A 21,559-nucleotide genomic window follows, 5' to 3' on the forward strand; every position below is an offset into this window, starting at 1 on the left:
GAGTCGACGGAACTTATTTGACTCGACCGAGCACGACGGTATCGTCGTTACGTGGGTCGTCAATTGCAGCTTATCCCTTAACTCGCGTGCGATCTTGCCGCGGGACGCGTCGTACGATCCGCTCCCTTATCGGCGCGGAGTGCGTCGCCTTGCTTTCCACGATAAACTCCGTGGTAAGATCAAGAAAGGGAGGATAAGGCACCTCGGATCTGCATTTATCGCCCGGTCTCTCGGTAAACTAGGACTCGGCGATTTTCTAGCAAAACGACCATGGACGGTTGCAGTTAAACCGTCTGCCAACCTGCCAGTCCGATAAGCTTCGCGATTTACAGCGATCCCTTCGATTCTGGCTTTCCTCCGGAACGCGCTCTTATCCATTCCGCTCTCATCCTGCTGCTTTGCTTAATTTTTCTTCCTTGGATTTGGCGCAGGGAATGATAGGAGCTCGCGAAATGGAAGACTATCGTATTAGCAGATAGAATTCTGGGATAGGCAAAAGTGAAAAGCTGGACAGTTTTCCGATCGGCGCGATCACGATCTTGAATTTCCTACGTTATTGTCTCCCGGATGAAATTTAATAGCCGTTCGGTCGATTTCCATTTGAACCATTGCGATCCTCTCGCCCATGAATACAAAGGAACGCTTACTATGAATCGTTATACGTGTTCGTGAATCGATTACTTCTCATGTAACAAATCTATTTCTATAGTGACAACCCGAAAGATACTACAATTCCGTAATCGTAGCTCGATCAACAGCATTAGGGGTGATACCCTATCGCAAAGAGTATCCCTATCAAGAGAGGCATACAGTCACTCCCATAAATATTCGTACCTCCAATGTCTGTTGAAGAAATTTCTTCAACCCCTTATGAAGTCTCTTATGCACGTTTATACGACGTGTCTGACTCGTGTATTTCATGTTCGACTGGAATTCCTTATTACGTGTCTCACACGTTGTTATAGGCTAAAGGGTTAAATTAAGTGGCAAGTTTGATGTTTCCAAGTGTAAATACATGAATGTATATACGATGTGTTTGTGATAATACATATATGGATGTATAAGCTTATTCATATACATAGTTATAACGAACAATTCATTCGGTAATATCAAAACTATTATTTAATTTAGTCAAACTTCTTCAACAGACATAGAAGGGAACGAATATTTATGAGATTGGCTGTAAGAACGAAGAGTGTTGGTATCGTAAGCGTTAACAAAAAGTTCAGCAAAGATGGAAAAGTTTGGGAAAAAGTCGAGATTGCCGATGCTTACGAAACTAGTTTATCGGGATGGATGGAAATGGTCTTCCGGTCGGCCACGCGAGACGATCGTTCGCGACGCTCGAAGAACTCGCATCGCGAGCTCGGTCGGCCGAAGTTGCAGACGGGCTTTTCTAAATATTCCCCGTCGGGTAATTTTGTCCTGGGCCGCGGGCGACGAGACCGCGTTAGTTAAGGCAAACAAGCCGCTCCACGATCCTCGATTCGGACTCATCTCAACTTCGGACGACGACGATGTAAATACGTCTGTCTTTGCGTAGCTCGGACACCGCTCACGCGTAACGCCGGTCAAAGTTCGCGATTCGACGTCAGATTTGGAAGCAGCCTTCGGTTCGACTTCGCCTTTATCCGTTGTCCAATTACTTCTTCGTCCTTAATTGTCCTCTCATCGCTACAACCGCGCGGGCTCTTTAAATCTACTCTGCTTTTAAATGTTTTACCAGTCTTTCATCCACCCTCTATTCATGTCGTCCTGTTTAGTTCTTTTTGCTCTGCATTTAATTATTTGCGCATCTTTTTTATTTAATGGGACACCCACATCGGTGTACACGTTACGTTACTAACGCTAGCATCAGGGTGATGTACGAAACGAAACGAAGCGTCGAGTAATAAAAATAAAATAGCGTAGAGAAGAAAAAGTAAATACACTTTACGGTACGAACACATGGTACACCTACACGAGCATTAAGCTGATCTCGAGTGGTCGGAGGGTAAATTCAACGAAGCACGCACAGATTTCTCACAGGGAGGAAAGAGAAAACGAGAATGAACGGTTCCTTTGTGCGGTGTTCTCGTTAAAGAAAACGGTTCGCAACGGTCGCGTTCGGCCGTGAATCGATAGTCAATGCCGATTCAAATTCGTTCGTCTCATCTTTTATTGAAGGGGCTCGCGTAACGCTGGTTCGGCATCCAGGAAAGATCGACTTCGAGATTCGTCGCGGAGGAACGAACTCGGGCAATCGATGCTCGCACGTAGAACGCGCGGCTGGCGGACGGGTCGAGCATCGAAAGGGTGCTTCGGTTGGAAGTTTCCTTTGTGAAGCGAATCGAGGACCGGAGGAAAAGTCAAAGCACCAGCCATAGTGGATTTTAAACCGAGTGTTGGATCCGCCGCACTTCAATGGAGGGCGTTTAAACTTTTAATGATCGTCGCCGGCTGAAGCGCTCGCCGGAATAAGCCCCTCGAGTCACGGGGGAGGGCTGCCCCCTCCCCCTACTCGCGCGTTCTCCACCCTCGCTTATCCTCCACCCTTCCGGTTCCGAAAACGCTCGACCCCTACCTCACTGCCATTTCTCCCCATTCGAGCTTCTCCCTTCTTTTCCCGACCTTTCTTCGTTTATTAATTATTCTCGGTTCGTTTCGCGCGTACGACTGAGTCCAAGTATTCTGGCGCCACGTTTTATCTTCGATTTCTCGAGCCTTTCCCGTGGAATTAAACCACTTGTCATCGATTCCTCGGAATATATCGAATGCGATGTTACAGCATACATCATAGAATATATTGAATATATCAAAAAAGAAAATTCTGAAGCACTTTTTGAAAGATCCTTTATGTTTGCAGTGGTGTCATGCTTTAAGAAAGCTATAAGAATTTATAATCAATGTTTGAAAATACCAAAAAAGACACGTTTTCAAAGTCAGACTATTTAATGTAACGCGATTCCTGTTCACACATTTTGCAAGAGATGACGCAGAGTGCAAAGGGTTAACGAATCAGATTTATTCGAACTATCGCACCTTTAACCAAGTTTTCCCTATTCCTCCCCCGTGAAAGGCGAGGTCGACGTCGGCCCTCGTTCAATTCTTTCTAAAGTGGTATCTCCGACAACGTGTAACCTGCCGGCGGAGCATAAAGCGTCGGTCGAATGGTGAAAAAAATAGGCGCAGAGAAAACAAATTGCCGTAAACCGTGTCGCGTACGGGCGACGGTAATCGCATTACCGATTTACGGGACGATAAAACGCTTACCCGGGGGGCCAGGCCAAGTGCACGTTTTTCCGCGAGCAGAGCTGTCGGCTGTCGGCGACAGCTGGAAAATTTTGACCCGTGAAAATCGGCGTGCTCGGCTCTCTTAATTTGCCGGTGAAACGCGCGCCGTGCTTCTGGCGATCGCGATTTCGTGCTTCATAATTACTTGTCCGCGAATAAATACACCTGCACGGTTTTCCGGTCGGCGTTAAACGGGTTAATTGAACGCTGTTCGATGTATGAATCAACAAGAACGACAAACGCCGTTAATAAACTACTGAAATTTTCAATAGTCTAAATTAGGCTGTCCGTTTTGTGCCATCGCGCGCGCAGACGGATTTACACAAAATCGCGGCCGACGGACCGAAATAGAAATTTCAATTCACCGAATCGGGCCTGTGAAATTAGTCGATGCTGTTATCCGTGTATAGATTTCCGTTAGCTCCGGTATTTAAAAGATTTTTTATTATTCTTGCGCAGAAACGAGTTACCTGTGATATGTGACTGCATGGACGTGACTAATGGTTAATAACTATTAACCTCTTATGCACGATGCGCTACTATCGCGGTTTTCGCGGATGCCACCTTTCTGAGCAGGGCGTCTTTAAATAAATATCATATCTTTAAGAAAAACTATAACTCAATCATGGAGAACTTCATCCCAAAGTACTCGCGTAAAAAAACAGCATTCCGTCCTGCATTGCAGTGTCGTTTACGCATCATTCGCGTTGAACTCTGCTGTACAGAGAAACAGTCGTGCCTAAGAGGTTAACTAGTTAAGTTATTAAGTTATGAGATCGTCTTCTGAGAATGCACTTGCACGTTTGAGGATGTAAAGGGTGTGTTGTGTGCGTATGGTTTGGGTGCCAAGCGTGAGATGACAAGAGAAGTCAGTCTGAAGCGGAGAGACTCAATGTGTACATATCGAACGAGAGTATCAAGATTATTGCGTGTGATTTTAAGGTTTTTATACATGTATTGATTATTTAATAAGAGAGAGAGAGAGATACTTTTAAGCCTATTTAGACCTAAAATATCTAAACTTCAGAGAGTTGTTTTTGAAATTTTTAAAAGCTTCGTCTCTACACATCGTTTCACCGAGTGGACTGTTTTGTTCTAGGTACAGCACTCAGGCAAAAATGGTAGACACGGGAACGGGGACGCTCTACATTATTGGCTCTTTCAAGAGAATGACGATCGATCCCGATTTCAAGGTACGTTAATCTTACTCTCGCGAGTCTCGCATACCCTATGGGTTTTTCAAACGACGGTCATTGGGAAGTACCTCGACCGCGTAGTTTGCCGTTTCGATCGAACGCGTGGAAAGTATCGTCGCTATTACGCTTCGCGAAACGCTCTAATGAAATACAAACATTGCCTGTGCACTTTGTCGTGCGATTTAAAGCGGTCTTGTTTACAAATCTACTGAACGACATCGTTTGGTATTCGGTTTGTTATTCGTGCGGAAACGAATCGATTGCTGCATCCAACGGAAACGGTCGAGTTACTTCGAGACTGAGGTAAAATGGAAGTATGATGGATAATTGTCGAGTTGATAAACCACTGGTCGGTAACATCTTTTCACTAGTCGCTGATGTCTTTCGACAACAGTAAGACTTTCGTTTGCTTTGCAGACGTGAAGAATCACGTTATGATAACAAAAACGTAAATGGGTTTCGATCGGGGTTTCTACGCGGAAAAGAACGAATAAATTCATATTGCGCCGATCATCGTAGAAACGAGGAGCAAGTGGTCTTCGTTGAGAAAACTTTGCGTGGAATTTATACCAGATCTTATAAAGTTCCCGAAGGCACAGAAACCGTATTCCATTTATGCGAAATCGCGAGCACCCATTGTATAAAAATAGAAATAAAGGGGACACCGAGAACGAACTATGGCAATTGACGTCACGTTAGAGCTTTAAAAACTATTCGAACCGTGGAAATAAACCGATTCCCATCCCCAACGCCAATAATCTTTGCATGTGGAAAGTGAGTGTAATCGATAGCCACGCGTGCCTGTACAAACGAGCACTGGTCGCACCTTCTCGTAACGGTTCGAGTTTATCTACTTTTCTTCGGGACGCCGAAATTTTTCACGTTTACCGCCTCGACGATCGCCTCTCAGGAAACTGTCGCGTTACGAGACGATACTTTCCGCGACGAGGCGGAGAAACCCGGGGATTTTCGAACGACCCAAATTCTAAAGTGGCTTCTATTGTGCGACGGCGACGTAACGTATAGGTGACGGGGAAATTTACGACGCTAAAACGCGAACGTTAGCAGCACGTACACGCTCGCGGCTGCATGCGCACGTAAACCCGGAGCGATGATGCTTTTCCCGGACGGCGAGCATCAAAGGGCCGAACTCGAGTAGAAACCGGCGTTGGACGAAATATAATTCAATTCACGACTCACGATTGAGATCTTTAGTAATAAAGTCTCTGATAATAATTCGATAATAATTCAAGAAAACAAATTGGGGGTCTTATGTTCAACGGTTGCGAAGATAAGAATTTTTGCTTGGTTCATTTTTATAACCGTATTCAGACCATGCAAGTCTATCTCACTTACTTCTAAAATATTTACTTTAACTCATATGCTACATATAATATGACCTTGGTATTCTTTTTTCTATTTTGCATGTTGTATTCCTATGGCTCTATTTTCTCTTATCGTAAGGCCGAATGGGCCTGTGAGAAGCTCGGGTACCTCGGGTTCGCCAACACCCGTACCGTAGCTGCGATCAAACACAGCTGCAGCCCCTGAGGATAAGAATTTTTTTCTTAACGCCAGCTTCCCAACCGGTGAATTGAAGTTTATTCGAACAATATTTGTATCGAAACGAATCGGACACGTTAGACTACGTTAGTGATAGCAACAACACGCCTTGATTACGCCCGGAGGTAGAATCCGAAATGCAGAGCGAAATAAAATCACGGTATGTACGAATGGAAGTAAATCTACGTTTCCGGTCGAAAGTCGGGCTGAGGTAACGCGCTGTTATTAATCAAAAGTTTGTCGCGAACTGGAAATGCATCGCGTTCGCGTTGGCGTGTGTTGCTCGAGGCAAATGTTTGGAGAAATCCGCGCATATGCGAGCCTCGTAATTTTGAACGACGTGCGTTTGTTTCTGTCTGCAGTTGTACCTGACGTCGAACGTTTCGTCGAGCGACTTCAATATGGGTTACAGTATGACGGGTACGCTGGAGCGTGGCTGCAAGAAGACCAACTCCTTCCAGATGACACACTTCGCGGTGATCCGTCGACGGGACTACGAGAAGGCCTACGAGGATCCGAACACCACCTAGTGTCCGTCTCCACCCACGCTCTCCGAGTGTGGGGACTGCGAACACTATACGTAAGATCGGAAAGGGCGCGGTTTCTACGATCCTTTCCTCCGAGATGGGCCGCAATTTCTCGACGAATCTCTTTCACGTCCGAAGAACGACGCTCGCGAGCACCGCGTCGCCGGAATCCGCGTCTCCCGACGCTTCTCTCCTCCTCGGACATTCCGGCCTGAACGCTTTCGCGGAAGAACGCGGAGAACCGATATACAGTCGACAGCGTCGCGCGTCAAAAATTTAATAGAGCACACGAGCAGCCAAAGTAAGCGAACAAAAAAGCAAAATGCCAAACGTCCAAAGGTAGTGTTTAACTTAGCTCGAATTAAGTAGGTTTTAACTAGCGACGAACGATACCTAAGTCGAGTATACAAAGCAACGGTGATCGAGAAAAACCAAAGCATTTTCCAAAGTATTAGTACGTAAGGTCGTAAATCTCGCAGGCGATATGTATGCAACGGCATCCTGTGGTTTCCTATGCGTCCTCCTCCTATGGTGTGCGCTGCTTCTGGTCTACCGTTCGCGCGGAAGCCGCCCCGCTTCGGGTCATTCCACAAATCGGACACCTTCAGGAGTAATGTCTCTAGCTGTGGTCGAACTTGGACGCGTTAAAGTCTTCGGTGATATTTAAGCGTATCTCGAAGGATTTTTTGAAATACTAAAATCCTTCGAGATACGTTTAAACGTAACGAAAGACTGGAGTATAGTCGGTCCCATAGTATTCGTGCCATGTATTGAAGAAAGGATCTAGCATAACGATCTAGCATAACGGATCTAGGAATAACCGATCATCATTCTTGATTTTTTTGGTAGGTCTCCCTTAGGTCAAAAGCATTGTACGGCACATAATAGCAATGAAAATTGGAGTGGGGGCCGATTGCCTATCCTTATTCTGCTAGACCCTTTGTCTAATTTAAACGATATGCTTCGTGTTTCCAAATCAATTTTTCATTATAAATATGTACATGAATAATCTTTGCACGTGTACATATTTACAATTACAAATTTATTTGGAAACATGAATTTTTCAATAAGTACAAAGGGTGCGAATACTTATGGAATCGACTGTATATTCAAAGAAGGATGTTGAAAAATGGTATTTTGGGGTAGTTTTGACTTAATGTTCGATAAGGTCCTTCGTTAGATCGCGAGAAACTATAAATGAATAATTATCTGTCGTTAACACGATGGGGGAAGTTCTTAAACAGATAGATGGAGCAGAAAGTGTACATAGTGAAAAATTGGAAATTGTTCATTTGAAATGATCGAGCTATCGAAACAAGTTCACGAAACGCAAACACTGAGACACTATTTTACAGATAAAAGACTATATTTATATTACATGAACGAGTATTAACGCTTATGAAAAAATATGATTGCAATTGCATTATTACTTAGAAGTAATTTCATAGAATATGTGCACTTTCTACTTCATCTTTTTTATTATATTTCCCATCGTATTGCCGATATATAAATGGGTCATTCGCTGCACAAATCGATTAACTCCATAAAACGAAAAGTTGAGAAATGCGATGAAATAATGTACATTGTCTTTTAAAATTCTCTTTATAATATAAATTCAAATAAACATCGTAGAATACATAAATACAGATGCAGCTTTCATCTAACGGTATATAAAATGAATAAGAAAAAATAGCCAGAAAATAATCGTCAGCAATGTTACAATTTTTATATGTTATTTTTATGGTGGAGTTAATCGATTTGTTCAGTGAACGACTCAATTGCGAGTTACCCCAAGATTGACCAATTTTTAGCATCCATCTTTCAGCAAAATCGGTGTCCAATTTGACGCGTAACGACCCCTCTGCTTTGCCCCGCATGATCGATCGTGCTGGTAGAATCTGGATGTCGGGATCTTTGCGATCCCGAGGACCGCAAATCCGCTCGTTGAGACAGCTGGACCACGCTGTAGCTTGCAGCGAGTCCGGTTTACGCGGGGCGTTTCGAGCTTTGTCACGCTTTCCGTTCTTTGAGCTTTCCACCGCGTCGCTCGAAGGAAGCCGAGGATAGAAGCCCGCCGGCGGTAGTCGCGAGTCAAAAGCAGAGCCCCTCTTCTCCTGGGATCATCGTGAAACGGCGCATGGTTGACGCGATACTTATTTTTGTTAACTTGAAGTAGAAACTTGGCCGTGTCACGATGCGTCCCGATCAAAGTAATCTCGATCACTCGTCGGCCGACCCGACCGTGCGAGCGATCGATACCCAGCTCCGTATTATGCGACGAGCTCTTCGTAATCGCCATCCAGAGGATTTTTGTACTTCCGGCTTTGCTCAAGGGTGTATTCCACGTTGAATATGAACGGTGTAGGTGTAAGGTGTGATCGAACGATCGCAAGTTGGTATTCGGCGATTGGCAGAACGCGAGTGTCACGAAGCTACTCTCCCATCCAAACGACCCGATCGAATTTTTAGACTGCAGACTGATCCGGGTCCTTGATTGTTTTTAACCCTTTGCACTCGAGGACATTTTTCTGTTATCTACCAGCAACTCAAGATACTTCCTTAGCATTCCATTGCCACAAATCCTAAGCTTTGATTGACTTTGAAAATGAGATTTCTAATTTGAGATTTGAGAATCAGGTCATCTTCTCCTCACCGACAATCGTTTTATCGAAACTTCGAGTTCCAAAGAAATTAAACTTAAACAAACATTATCGCTGGTTTATTTGCTACGTCAAACCTATTGGTGACCCAGAGTCATCTCTCGAGTGCAAAGAATTAATAGAATCGCTCTGACAGGTGTTGTGCAATTTTGATTCCTTTCCAACTGGAGGTGGCGACTTCGGTCACTTTCCTTTACCTATTTCTTCCACCAAGACTCGATTCTGCGATTTTGTTTGTAATCGCTTTGAAATTACGTCGTTCGGGTGGCGGGAACGGCCTAAACGTTGCGTTTAATCGTACCTCGACGTCCACGCGCGTTCCTGTGATCGCTTCAGGGCAACGGCATCCCCTATGTAGTTGAAACGAATAAACGCTTCTCTCTCTCCCTCGCTCAACGTCTGCTTTCCGCCATTCTCTGCTGTCTCCGCCTGGCTATGTATGCGTCCATCCATCCATTCATCCCCCTCAGCACAGTCCGTTCGCCCGTCTATTTATCGAACAAAGTTCTCGCCGCGGTTGTTGATCGCGACGCTGCCGCGATCGTCGCGTCGGCAGCGGACCCCGCGCCAGGTGAAAAGGAGTCCGATCGATTCCGATCGGATTCTACGTGCCATTTAGTCGAGTGCTATTACGTGTTACAGGGTTTAATGGTTTTTCGCGATTCGACGGGGGGATAGGACGAGCGGGCTGTTTTTCGTTTAATCGTTTTTTCGTCTTCCGTTTGCGCGCCACGTCGTGCGTCGAATTCCGATTGTGAAAACGCCCCCGCGTTTTTCGCCGGGAAACTTTATAATTTCCTAGAACGAAACTAGCCGCGCTCGTTCCCGCCCGGGTCGCGAATACCGTGTAGAGTGTCGCTATATGGATACAGCGTACAAATGTTCGTCTCAAAGCTGATAGGTAAAGTTTCGTGGAAACTCAGTCGATGTCGTAGATCGTTAGTTTAGCCGTAGGGATAAAACGCTTCGTCTGGCAGACTCTAGTCGATAGATTTAGATCGCTCGTAGACCCGATCGTAGGTTTTTCCACTTTTCGGGGGACCCGAGCATTTTCGTGCACTAGCAACTGCACTCGAGAAAAAATTATCTTAGCCTCCTGCGCTATACAGAAATCCCGTTCTCTTCTTAACACTTTATTTACCGAGAGCCTATTTATAGGCTTATTAATTCCAGTGTTTAACATCTGGAATTTATTCACCGTGGATGTCCATTTACAATGTTCAGTTTTTGAAAACAGACTTGGCTTTCGATGTACCTAGTATCAGTTTGGAGGAATTATTGTCAGCCTAGATTGACATGTGTTAATGTACAAAAATTATTTCTTAAATTGCAGACTGTTTCGAAATAAGTAGATAAAGTGTTATAGACTCGTAGAAAACTCATATAGGCTAGAACCTTTTAAATCTATAACTGTTGTATTATAATTTCGATTTTTACAACTGTTTCGAAAACTGTGATCTATATCATACCCGTTTTCAACCTTTGGGAGACGATAGATTCAAGTCGTCAACCACCTCGCGATCCTCCCTTGTAAAAATTTCCGTAAACGTTTCGCGGTCCCCGGGTCCCCTCGAAAAAACTGCTTCTACTGAAATCTCACGTTGTTCATCGAGATCGTAAATCTTTTGTGTTGCGTTTTTATGCGAGTAGTTGGTACCGTGTTGGCGGCCACCGTCAGGCGTGTTAAGTAGCCCGCGTAGCGCTTCCTCGAGGCACTCGTCGCGCAGCCTTCGAGAGACAGATATATTCAGCGTTTAAGCTCTTTCCTGCTTTTAAAAATGTAGAACTTCCTCGAGCCGCTTATCTCGAGTACGCTCCTTAGCGCGATAAAGTGTCGTCCAACGCGAAAAGCACTCTAGTCTTCTCGATAGACACTCGTCCTTGCTTGTCGACACGGTTTCTGTGTGTTCGCTTCGTTTCGAGTAGCCGGTTCTAGAATCGGTAGATAGTCGTTTAAATGAACGTACGTCCGAAATCACGGTCCCTCCTAACTACTTAGCCGTAGCTTCGACCCGCGGATGCACGCTTTCCTCGAAACCAAAGAGAAGCGACGCCGATCGTCGTCAGCTGCACAACGGGTCTCTAGTCTGTCTTAAACCTTCCCGACTTCCGAAGTTCCGTCCCCGATCGTTCCACTCGTCTCTGTCGGCAACAGAGACGGCGAATCACGTAGTTCTAATCTCGATTAGACGAACCGCTTATCGTTCCGATCGCGGATTGGGCTTGACGCGTGTCCGGCATGGCCGGAATCGATGAAAACAATTCGACCGGAAGCGCGGCCCAGCGCCGAGATAAGAGGATCAAAATTTTATTCGGACGACTGGAACGGAAAATAGGAAGTGACTGGAAATCTATCCTCCGACTGTAGAGAGATTATAATCGTAGAACGTATCGTAGTGGTCGTAGGAAAGTCGATGTCGTCGTTATCGTTATCGTTACCGTTATCGTCGTCGTCGTCGTCGTCGTCGTCGTCGTCGTCGTCATTTTCGTCATCACCCGTCCGATCGAATTCCGTTCGGCGACGAAGATCGTTTGTTCCTGTCCGCGCGTCGACCACCGCGAATCGCTCTTCCCTCGAGACGAACCGGTCGCGTCTTTGCTCCCTTTGCGATCGATAAATTGTATTTTTTCTAGGCGACGCAGATCGCCGATTCGCGAGCCCGCGGTAATGCAAATCGTGGTCGACGCGCGCAACGGAACGAAAACAATTTCTCGCAGTCGTCGCGACGGAACTACCTCGGATACTCCGTTTAGGATACGATAGTCGAGTTTCGCCAAGTAGTGTGTTCTCGTTACCAAGTAGACGTCCGATAGCGCTCGAGAGAAAAGTAGAGGTAACAGTCTTTGACCGCGAGAGACTATCGAATCGACTATTCGTTCCGTCGCTCCGTCTCTCGATTCGAGAAATCGAAAACAGAGGCGGCTGTCCGGTCAACAGAAAATCGAAGATCAGGATGTAACGTAAAGCGCTGCACAATCAAACGGAGGGGTGTTCTGGATGGAAAGCAGTCCTTGATTGGTTCATTTGGTGCGCGTGAACGCTGTATTTTTACTTGAAAGAGTCAGATAATTAAGAAAAATATAAAAATATTTAATACAAAAATCAACCATATTCCACAACGTGATTAATCCACTGCCACCGTTTGGAATAAATTTAAATGAGCAAATGGAGACAATATGAATGGTAAGTAATACGAAAACAAACCTTTTAACTAAACAGAGGAACGTGATTCAATGTTCTCACGAGTTTGGATATTGTTTTCGTTGCCTTCTGTTTGCTTTATCATTGAACCCATTAACGCTCTCTTGCTAGCTTTGTGAATCACGTCAAAGAGAAAACAACGCGTCCACTTCATAATAAACATGTTTCTTTCTATCCAGAATTCTCACTCGTTCTACTGTTCGTCGCGACAGTGTGTGGACTCCTGCAGGCAAAATCTGTTGACTCTACTCGCTACTCGTCTCGAGCAGGAATTACGAATACGATATAGAATCACGTAGACCGCTTGTCGCTTAGTTCGATTTCCATCCAAGATTCACGTTCGCTCCGAAGAGTTTAAAAGCTCGGTCTCGTTCAATGTCTCGTACGACTATCGCATTCGAATCTCGTTGTAATCGATGTGTAGCTGGTAGAAAACCAAATATAACGATAACCGGTAGAAAGGTCCGCACCTTATCTTTACTATTACCGCCAAACGGATTATTAACTGTAATTGTATCGGTCTTAAAAAAAAAAAGGAAAAAAAATACGAACGACGCATTCGTATTCAAAGCTATGGCTGTGATGATCCTAATTAATCGTGGAACGGTTCGTAAAAAATTATATACATATACATGGCACATGCATATGTATATAAAAATATATATATATACATATTATATTATATATACATACGAGATATACATACAATAAGTAGATTACGACGCCATGTAGCGCCAAGCAACGCGATATTTTGCCAAAATCGTTGCGTTTCCCGCGGATTTACGTTTCGTTTTACACGTCAATGATTCGTTCACAGGCTGATCTCCGCTCGAAGGAACGCGTCGCGTTCTCTTGTTCGGTGCCAAGTGTCGCTTCGTTTTCGGTCAAAGTCCTGGTCGTTTCGCCGAACTGAGAGTTTTGCGAGCATCAACGAGCGCGAAGAATCAAAATAACGCCACCGGGGTTCACTCGCCCGGGGCTCTTACGAAAATCAAAGATCGCTTTAGGTCTAGTCGCTCAATCGATGATAATTAGAGACGTCGCGAAAGGAAGTGGAAGCTCGCCGTGCGAGCGACACGTTGCTCAGAAAACTCGTGACTTTGTATTTTCTATAAGCCCCGTTCACGCGGCCATCCGATTACGTTCGATTATGTCCCGTCACCGATGAACCGTGAGAGCTCGCTCGTTCCTTCTTCCTTCTAACCTTTTTCCGAACGGTTTTGAGAAGAAGAAACAAAGAAAAAAATAAAAAGGACAAACGTCGACGGCGGAACGATCTCGCGCAACCGCTCTGTCCTCCACCGAGATCGAGTATCGTTCGCGAAAGAAATAGTAGCGCCGATCGGAGTTGCCGGGAGCAAGCGGAACAAATCGAGTACGAATGAATACTGGTGCGACAAATGTGTATTTTCGCTACAGTCCTGTCTACAGTCAATTCATTTTGTATCTATACCTAATCTATGTATCTATCGTCATAATTTATGCCGAAATAAATGTTACATTTACGCACAGCGAAACGATCGTTTCATTTTTCTGCCGATCCTCTCTCCTCGTTGTCCTTTCTCTCGCGCCTCTGTCTCGTTTCTTCACAGAACATTAAAGCGTTTTATCCGGAGAGTACACGAAATTAATAAAAAAAAAAAAAAAATATTCGTCGAACCGACGCTAACGATCGGTGAATGGTCTACGGACAGTGACGGACGGCAAATTGTACTTGAGATCGCGTTGCCTCGTAAATCAAGGATTCAGAGGGCGCCGTCGCGATCGTAAATTCGAGTCGAGTTTAAGCTGGAATTTACGTAGCTGCCGCGAATTACTCGTGGCACCGGAAACCTAGCGAGTTTCGAGCTTTCGAAGAACGAAAGGCAGAAGTCGCGCCAAGTGATCCCTGAGACTTAGGTGTCGAGGCTCGTTTATTTATTTAGCCATTAAAGCACATAAAGCCAGGGATGAATGCTCTAGATAAGTTTAGAGCACTGTTACATTATTGTATTGTATCCTATTGTATTTATTTCAATGTTCACATGCAGTCTCATTGTAAAATTATAAAATTACACGATATACTTAACCTATCCTTAGCCTAATCAGCGAGAAACGAGAAAGAGAGAGAGAGAGAGGGTCCAGAGCGCTGTTATATTATAGAATCTCATTCCAGTGGTGATACATTTGTTAGGACCATCACAGATAGAAATCACAGAGCCAAATAAAACTCGAGAAGAGATTCCGAGCAGAAGAAGATCGAACGCCGATTCAGTGCGGAACAAATCGATATTTATGGTTCATAATGGACACGAAACGACCAGGTATGTATAAAAAAATCTACGTTATACTCTTTTATGCAGCGTCACACGAGGTGAGGAAGATTAGGCGCTTCGACAGAGGGATGCAAAGCGTCGCACGCGACGGGACGCGAATAAAAGCCTTCTCGGACGACTGCGATTTAATTACCGGACGTCGCGTAATTATCGGCCGTTGGAGCGAGTATCTAATTAACGCGGACGCCGATGGCATTTAAGCGGGCTGCCCGAGTGCGAACGAACGCTATCCCTGGCGCCTCCGAAATTTCGCCACTTTGTATGCATCGGGTCGGCCCCGGCCTCTATTCTAGCTCGAAATAACTTCGTTTCAATAGCGGCTAATTTAATTGTCTCGAGATAATATCATAGACTGCGCGGTGAATTTCAAACGGGTCTGGCATCGGCATCCCGCATCATCCCCTCGCTTATCGTTGCACCGATAAGGGGCGAGATTCGTAGCCCGTGGCGCAAGACGCGTCATTTCGCTACTTCCTCTCTCGTTGCACTTTTCGAGAATTGCATTTTCAATCGTAATCGCAGAAGCAGAGGCTTCGAGAGTCAACGCGGTATTAAAAATACAGGCGTTTATTCGATTCTCTCTGAATGTACCGACCTCACTCTTGGCTCTTCGATGAATAGCGGGATAGAATTTAGAGAAGAAATATTCGAAATACTATATGAAATAACGAATGCTATGTGGTTCACAAAATAATAATAATAATGTTTAATATGATATTCTCATTTGGATAACGCGCAGTGCACTATTAAATGTTGTAGCTGTGCATTTCAGATTTATATGGACTTGGAATGTTTGTTAACAACAATTCGGGGTAAGAAATGCAATGATAAGTATTAATACTGCGTATTGTCGTACAATTCAGGGTTAGAAAAGTATTCATTCCCACAGAAGAAATGAATAAATTGATACCAATACTACCAAAAAAGTCCAAGATATATTCTTGTGTTAAAAGAAATAAAATATTTCAAAAACAGCCTCGATGTTTTCAACAACCCCACTTCATTACATATCACTACGTATTACCTACGCCCACGAATAGGATCTATTGCAAATTAACGAGCGTTAGCCTGTTTGCGGATAGTAATAACAATGGAGCTCTATTCTCGTCGCTGAAGGGGACAATACGCTCGCGACGTCGGCGTCGAACGGAGAACGGAAGGCTCGACGGAAAGCGTCGTCAGAAATTCTCCAGTCCGTCCGTCTCGGTTCTTCGCAATACTTTCGTCATTCCAGTTTCTATTCTTTCCTCGGCTCGTTCGTCCTTCCGGCGCCGACGTTCCGCGAAACGAGTGGGTAGCCTCGACCCTCTCGGAAGGATTAAACGACTGCTGGCAGGAACAACGGGGAAAGGAAACGCGACGGTTTAACTGGTTTCGGCTTATCTCCGAGTTTCCTCGTATTTAAGGAAAACACGAGCAGAACCACGAGATCGTTAAGAAAGTTAGCTGGAGAACGCACAATGTAGACCCGCGCCTTGCAAACAACACAACGGTAAATACAGTTTGCCGACAGTTTGGTCTCTCTCTCGGTTTTCCCCTGCTGTTCCGATTCCTCAGCGTACATCCACCCTATAAACGCCTCTCACCCTCTCCTTTCATCTTTCTCGCGGCGCCACGACCGTGTTCTGCCGCGAAACGATGCGACTCTTTGGCTGGCAATCTTTCTGTCCAAAGGACGGGAACATCGTCCTCGGTTTCTCCGTCCTTTCGAGGGAAACAACTTGAACCGACGAGCGGAGTTCGCGTTGAAACGATAGTGCGTTGCGAGACACGGCGGAGTTTGAAAGTGTACTGTTTTTAATCCGATGCACGAGGAAGGCTTGTCGTGGTTGGACGCTATTACGAAGCTTGCTAGACGACCGCATTCAAGCGGATTGTACACGTCCGCCGCACCATTCATAGTGTCATGGTAAAACCAGCCACGGCTGTAGTTTAGAACTCAATTCATTCGCGCTGTATCTCTTCGCGCGGGAGCGTTTCGCGTGACACGTTCGCAAATCAGGACAGACCATGCTCGCGAGTTAAATAAATCTTGGGGATCCCGCAATTTAGGGCTTTTAGCCTTAGTACTTACTAGATCGCGGTAGTGAATTGTATGAATAAATGATTTATATAATTTATTATCTACGATCTTCGAAGAGGATAACAATAGTGGTCCTGATCGCGAATTCAAGCTACAAAAGAAGATGAGGTTGAAAAGTAGTTAATTTTTGGGTAGCTTCATCATCTAAATTATTGACAAAACAACGTTCGTTGACTCTTTCAAACCTAGCGTCCACAATTGAGGACACAAAACCGTCGCTATCGTTTAGGGCGAAGACCAGACTTCCTCAAAAACTACACTATTAGGATTTTTGTTGTCCATACTAATTTTAGTCCAAATTAACCCTAAAAATTAAATTATATTAGTACGAGAATAAAAAATAATTCAGGTCTGAGAGGGTTAAGTTTCGAAGAATTAGAAACTCGTAAGGTTGTCGCAGTTCCTTTCATCGATAATCGATACGACGATTTATTCGTGCTGCCATTCTCCTACGCTAATTCGTACAAGATATCTCGCATTCATGATGTACGCGTTAGGGTTTTGGACGTCCACGATCCATCGGATAAACGAGGTCCTCGGCCAACGGATTCTATTCTTTTCGACGGGTGCTTGGACCGCACCGGCGACAACCCTCCGCCGAGCGTCGTCGTCTAATGGATTCGTCGCGACGCGCGCTGTTTATTCAAATTGCCTGCTTCTCCTCGACTATGCAGGAGGGCTGTCGGCCACTTGGCTCCCTGCTGCGCCCTGTACCATCCTCCTCGGCGCTTTACTGCGAGTCGCGCTCGTCGCGAGAATTCGAACCGAAACGCGACGAGATTCCAGGCTCGCGCCCGACGACGTTTCGAGAGGAGCAAACTAATTATCGGTAATTGCTCGATAATTTCCAACTCGAATCAAACGAAAAGCGAGCGGAATTCAGTCGGAAATCTAACGTCCCGTTATCGATCCACGCCCGTCGGTATTCGCGACTCGCCGATAAATCCGCGAAAATACTCGATATCCGCCCCGAGGATGGAACTGTTTACCGAGGTACTCGAGACGTCGATCGATCCACAACCCAAACCGCCTATTCGCGTTTCCCCATCGTTCCTCTTTATTCCCGGAAACGTGAGCGAACCATTCGCTGAAACGAGCGTGCTCTTCCGTTCTCCCTGGGAGAACAGGGGCTGCCTTAATCCTATCACTGCTAAGGACGAGTTCGACCATGATACATCGCGAACACCTAGCCGCAATACACGATCGAGCTGTGCTATACTATATTTTAAGACTTCTTATAACGATAAATAATAATAATACTTTACTTTCTTTGGAATGTATACTTTTAGCCATTTTGAATAGTGCGAATATAAATAAACATTCAAATTAACACTTTGACTGCGAAGGGAGTATATCGTCAATAAATGATTTTTAACATTTTTAGCATCTATCGCTGTCCGCGCGGTGCGATATTATCGCAACGTCATATTCTCGGTTACTGTTTAAATATTGTTAATAATTAATGTAACCGTGTTTTTGAATAATTCTGAACCGTGATTCTTATTAATATTTAATCGAAGACTGAATGTTACTATGTACATATTTAATGCATTTTAAAGTTTCAGATTATTATACCCATGTTTTTCGAGAAAGTAATATTTGCGAACATGAAAAGTTGAGAATAAAATTTAAACAAGTAATCGTGAGTAATCGTATTAACAACACTTATTATTTAAACAATGACGGGAAATACGATTTTGCTGTGATATTAATGTTTCACGAATTATTTTCTCGATGGATTCAACTAGCCTTCAAATTGAGCGTCACGGGGTTGTTATTTGCCCTTCCCCTTCTCTACTTCGAGAGGCACAAGCGAGCCCCGACCCTCGATCGACACAGGTATGCGAGATGCGAGATCTCATTCTTCGATGATTCTTCGGTCGGTATGGATCTCGCGATCGCGCGTCCGCGTCTCGCGTCCCTCCTATTTTCCCTTAGTTATCGTAGCTTGGTATTGGTTGTGGGTAGCTTAGTTTGGTTTGGTTAGTTTTAAGGCATGTATCTAAGTTAGTTTTAAGGCATGCGTGTACGAGTGTCTGTCCTCTACCAAACAATTATTAATCATTTCTTTAATTCTTTTGCTTGTTCGTAAGTCCATATTGGACTCGCAACTTCGTTCAGCACTTCGGTCACTATTACTTCATGTGATAAGTGAAGTGACCAACTGTGTAACTGGACAGAAAGGTCGGTCGCCGTCCTCCTGGTGGATCTGTATTCGAGAGGACGACAATCGGCTCCTCCGGATCGGTTCTCTACTCCCTGTATCCCGTCTGGTGTAGTCCAGGCTCCCGGCGCAGTGCAGTAAGTCCAAAGCGCAGTGAGACGGATGCAAGTCGGGTCCGTCGTGACTCTCAGATGGGTGCAGGGTGTGGAGGACTGGTTCGGAGGCGTCGGTCGTCTTCCTCTCGAGTCCAGATGCAACAAGAGGAAACGGGACTGACTCAGTAAGTCTAGTTTCATGGTCGCGTCGCGTCGCGATCTCAATTTAACTTCACCCTCTTAGTTCGAATAATTGTTTGGCAGAGTCAGACATAGACTTTGGAAATCGAAGGGAATTTTGTTTTCCTTTGATTTTCATCATTTCGTACTTATTATTAAGCTCGTCGACTCTATGTAGAGTATGCATCTACGTATGTATACTCTATGTAGAGGGAGATCGAAGGAAGTTTGATTCCTTCTATCTCCGGGTCTCCAGTCGCAGCAACCTCCACGTGGTGAGACCTGGTAATCGGTATTATTCGTGACGAACAATCCTTCGTCGCGAATAATATCGAGCTAATGGCTGCGAACTTGTAAAGTGTAAAGTGAGATTAGATTTAGAGTAGCTTCGTTTGCGGACGACCTAAGTGTTAAACAACTAATTGTTTCGCGGTAAGGGATGATACCAAAGTTCGTCCCTATTAGAATGTAGAAGCAGGTCTGAGGTGGTTAAGAACGCGGCGTAATTATGTTGTTTGGGGGCGCGATACCAGCGACCCGCATCGCATGGGTGGTTTCCGTCGGTTTGCGGTAGCGAAAGTGTTAATCGACGAATCCTGCCGAATCGTTCCCGTGGCAATTCGAAAACGTAACTTCGAACCGGCAAGTTTGAACGAGTTCTCTGAAAATTACACGTAATTAGGAACGAGCGCTCGAGAACTTCTCTCGAATCCTGGTTCTGGGAGGAAACCTCGAACAGAAAGGGTATCGCGCCCCCGTCTCCTCGGCGACGAACAACGGTGTTCCCGCGACTCGTCGACCTACTTCCTTGGCCGCGCATACCGCCTCGATCCTGTTTTATTTTCCCAGCAGTCGAGGCATCCGCGCGCTTCGACGGAATTATTGATCCGCGCCTAGAGACTGCATCGTCTCGATAAACTCACCGCGGTGAAACCGTCTCCCACGAACCACGGAGACGTTTTTCGACCGGGCAAAGGTAGAAAATTTAGTATTCCTCGCTCCTCCTCTTTCTGCTCTTCGCGACTCGTTCCGCCACCGTACGAGAAATAGGACGGGACGTGCCAGCCGCGGAAAAGGCACGCGGAGGCGCCGCGCGCAAGCCGATACGAGTGCTCTCTCGCCCGTCGTTAACCATCGCGCAACCGAGTCCCTTTCGACAAGAAAAACTGCCTTCCTGCGGTTTCCGCTCGTACGTTTGCCCGTTGTAGCGATAGCGTGCTGCCAAACCCCGATCCCGAGGAAATCGCGTTGTTCCTTTTTACGCCGCAGTCGATGGCCAGGTAACTTCCAGACCGGCCAAGAAAACAAAACGCGAGGGACCATCTCCCGAGCGTTTCTCTCTTCCATCGATTCTGCTACACAGTTTAGACGATCCACGAACCCTTTGAAGTTTCGCGATTTATTTTTTTCCTTGACCGATTTTCATTTTTCAATGTAAGTGACAGTATTCGAGGAGGCAAGGATGGCCAAAGGTTAAAAAAATTAAACAGAGCGACGAGAGTATATTTTTTTGTTGCTAACGGCACCAAATGTTAACTCTAACTGTCGGTTGCTTCCTCATTACTTACACATGACTCTGACCTCGGTACGGACAGTTCATACGCAGGTATATCGATAAACAAGCGGTCTCCTGGCATCGACGACAGTTCGAGTGCTAACATTAATTAAATCTCAGATCTCATGTATAGATTCGAAATTTATTTATTTACGTGGACTGAACCTCAATCCTATAGAAACCACGAGTTACGTAGTATGGAATACGGGATAATGCCAAAAACACGTGTATCTATCGAGTCGTCGAACGGTAATTATAAATATCTGTCAGTTTTCTCTGAACTCGGTCCACTCGAAGACATTTTCATCGTCTTTAAAAACGAAGTCGTCGCTAAGAGACCTAACCTAACTCCTTTCAAGGAGGACGCGAAAAGCAATTCGTCCGGTCGAGTATTTTCCCTTGTTTAATGACGAAAGGAAGGGACGCGGTGCGCAATTATTTTAATAAACGCCGCCTCGTTAGTCGAAGCTGGAATTGGCACTCGAATCATCGGGGCACTCGACGGGGCTCTTTCGAGGAAAAAAGAAATTCCTTTCGTGGACAGAGCGGAAACAGGGCAGCGAAAAGTATCGAGGCGTCTGGATGCGAAATCGAATCCACGAAAGAAACGAAATGATAGGAACAACGCCAAATCGAATCTGCTTTCGCGTCTCTTTCGGAGCCGCCATAATGATTTTCTGGAACAGGATGGCGTGACCTCCTTTTCTTGCCCGAGGTGTCTACGACGGGTGCACCTTGCAAAAGGA

The 21,559-nt window shown here is 45.2% G+C and overlaps 2 protein-coding genes across 7 annotated transcripts in view; one reads left to right on the forward strand and one right to left on the reverse strand.

Annotated features, from left to right (window-relative positions):
• LOC128892131 (uncharacterized) overlaps positions 1 to 10,332 on the forward strand; it is a 39,817-nt gene extending 29,485 nt beyond the window's left edge. For 3 of the 4 annotated variants that reach the window (XM_054152274.1, XM_054152275.1, XM_054152273.1), the window contains 2 exons: positions 4,373 to 4,466; positions 6,395 to 10,332. In XM_054152274.1, coding sequence (XP_054008249.1) covers positions 4,373 to 4,466; positions 6,395 to 6,562 — 262 coding nt within the window. In that variant the 3' untranslated portion in view covers positions 6,563 to 10,332. Of the gene's footprint in view, positions 1 to 2,166; positions 2,741 to 4,372; positions 4,467 to 6,394 lie in introns of those variants that run through there. The other variant, XM_054152276.1, reaches the window with a different exon arrangement.
• The window catches only part of LOC128892137 (uncharacterized), a 258,224-nt gene that overhangs the window by 49,647 nt on the left and 187,018 nt on the right, over positions 1 to 21,559 (reverse strand). The window lies entirely within an intron of this gene.

This window comes from Hylaeus anthracinus, unplaced genomic scaffold, assembly GCF_026225885.1.
Source record: "Hylaeus anthracinus isolate JK02 unplaced genomic scaffold, UHH_iyHylAnth1.0_haploid 12002, whole genome shotgun sequence".
NCBI classification, from domain to species: domain Eukaryota; kingdom Metazoa; phylum Arthropoda; class Insecta; order Hymenoptera; family Colletidae; genus Hylaeus; species Hylaeus anthracinus.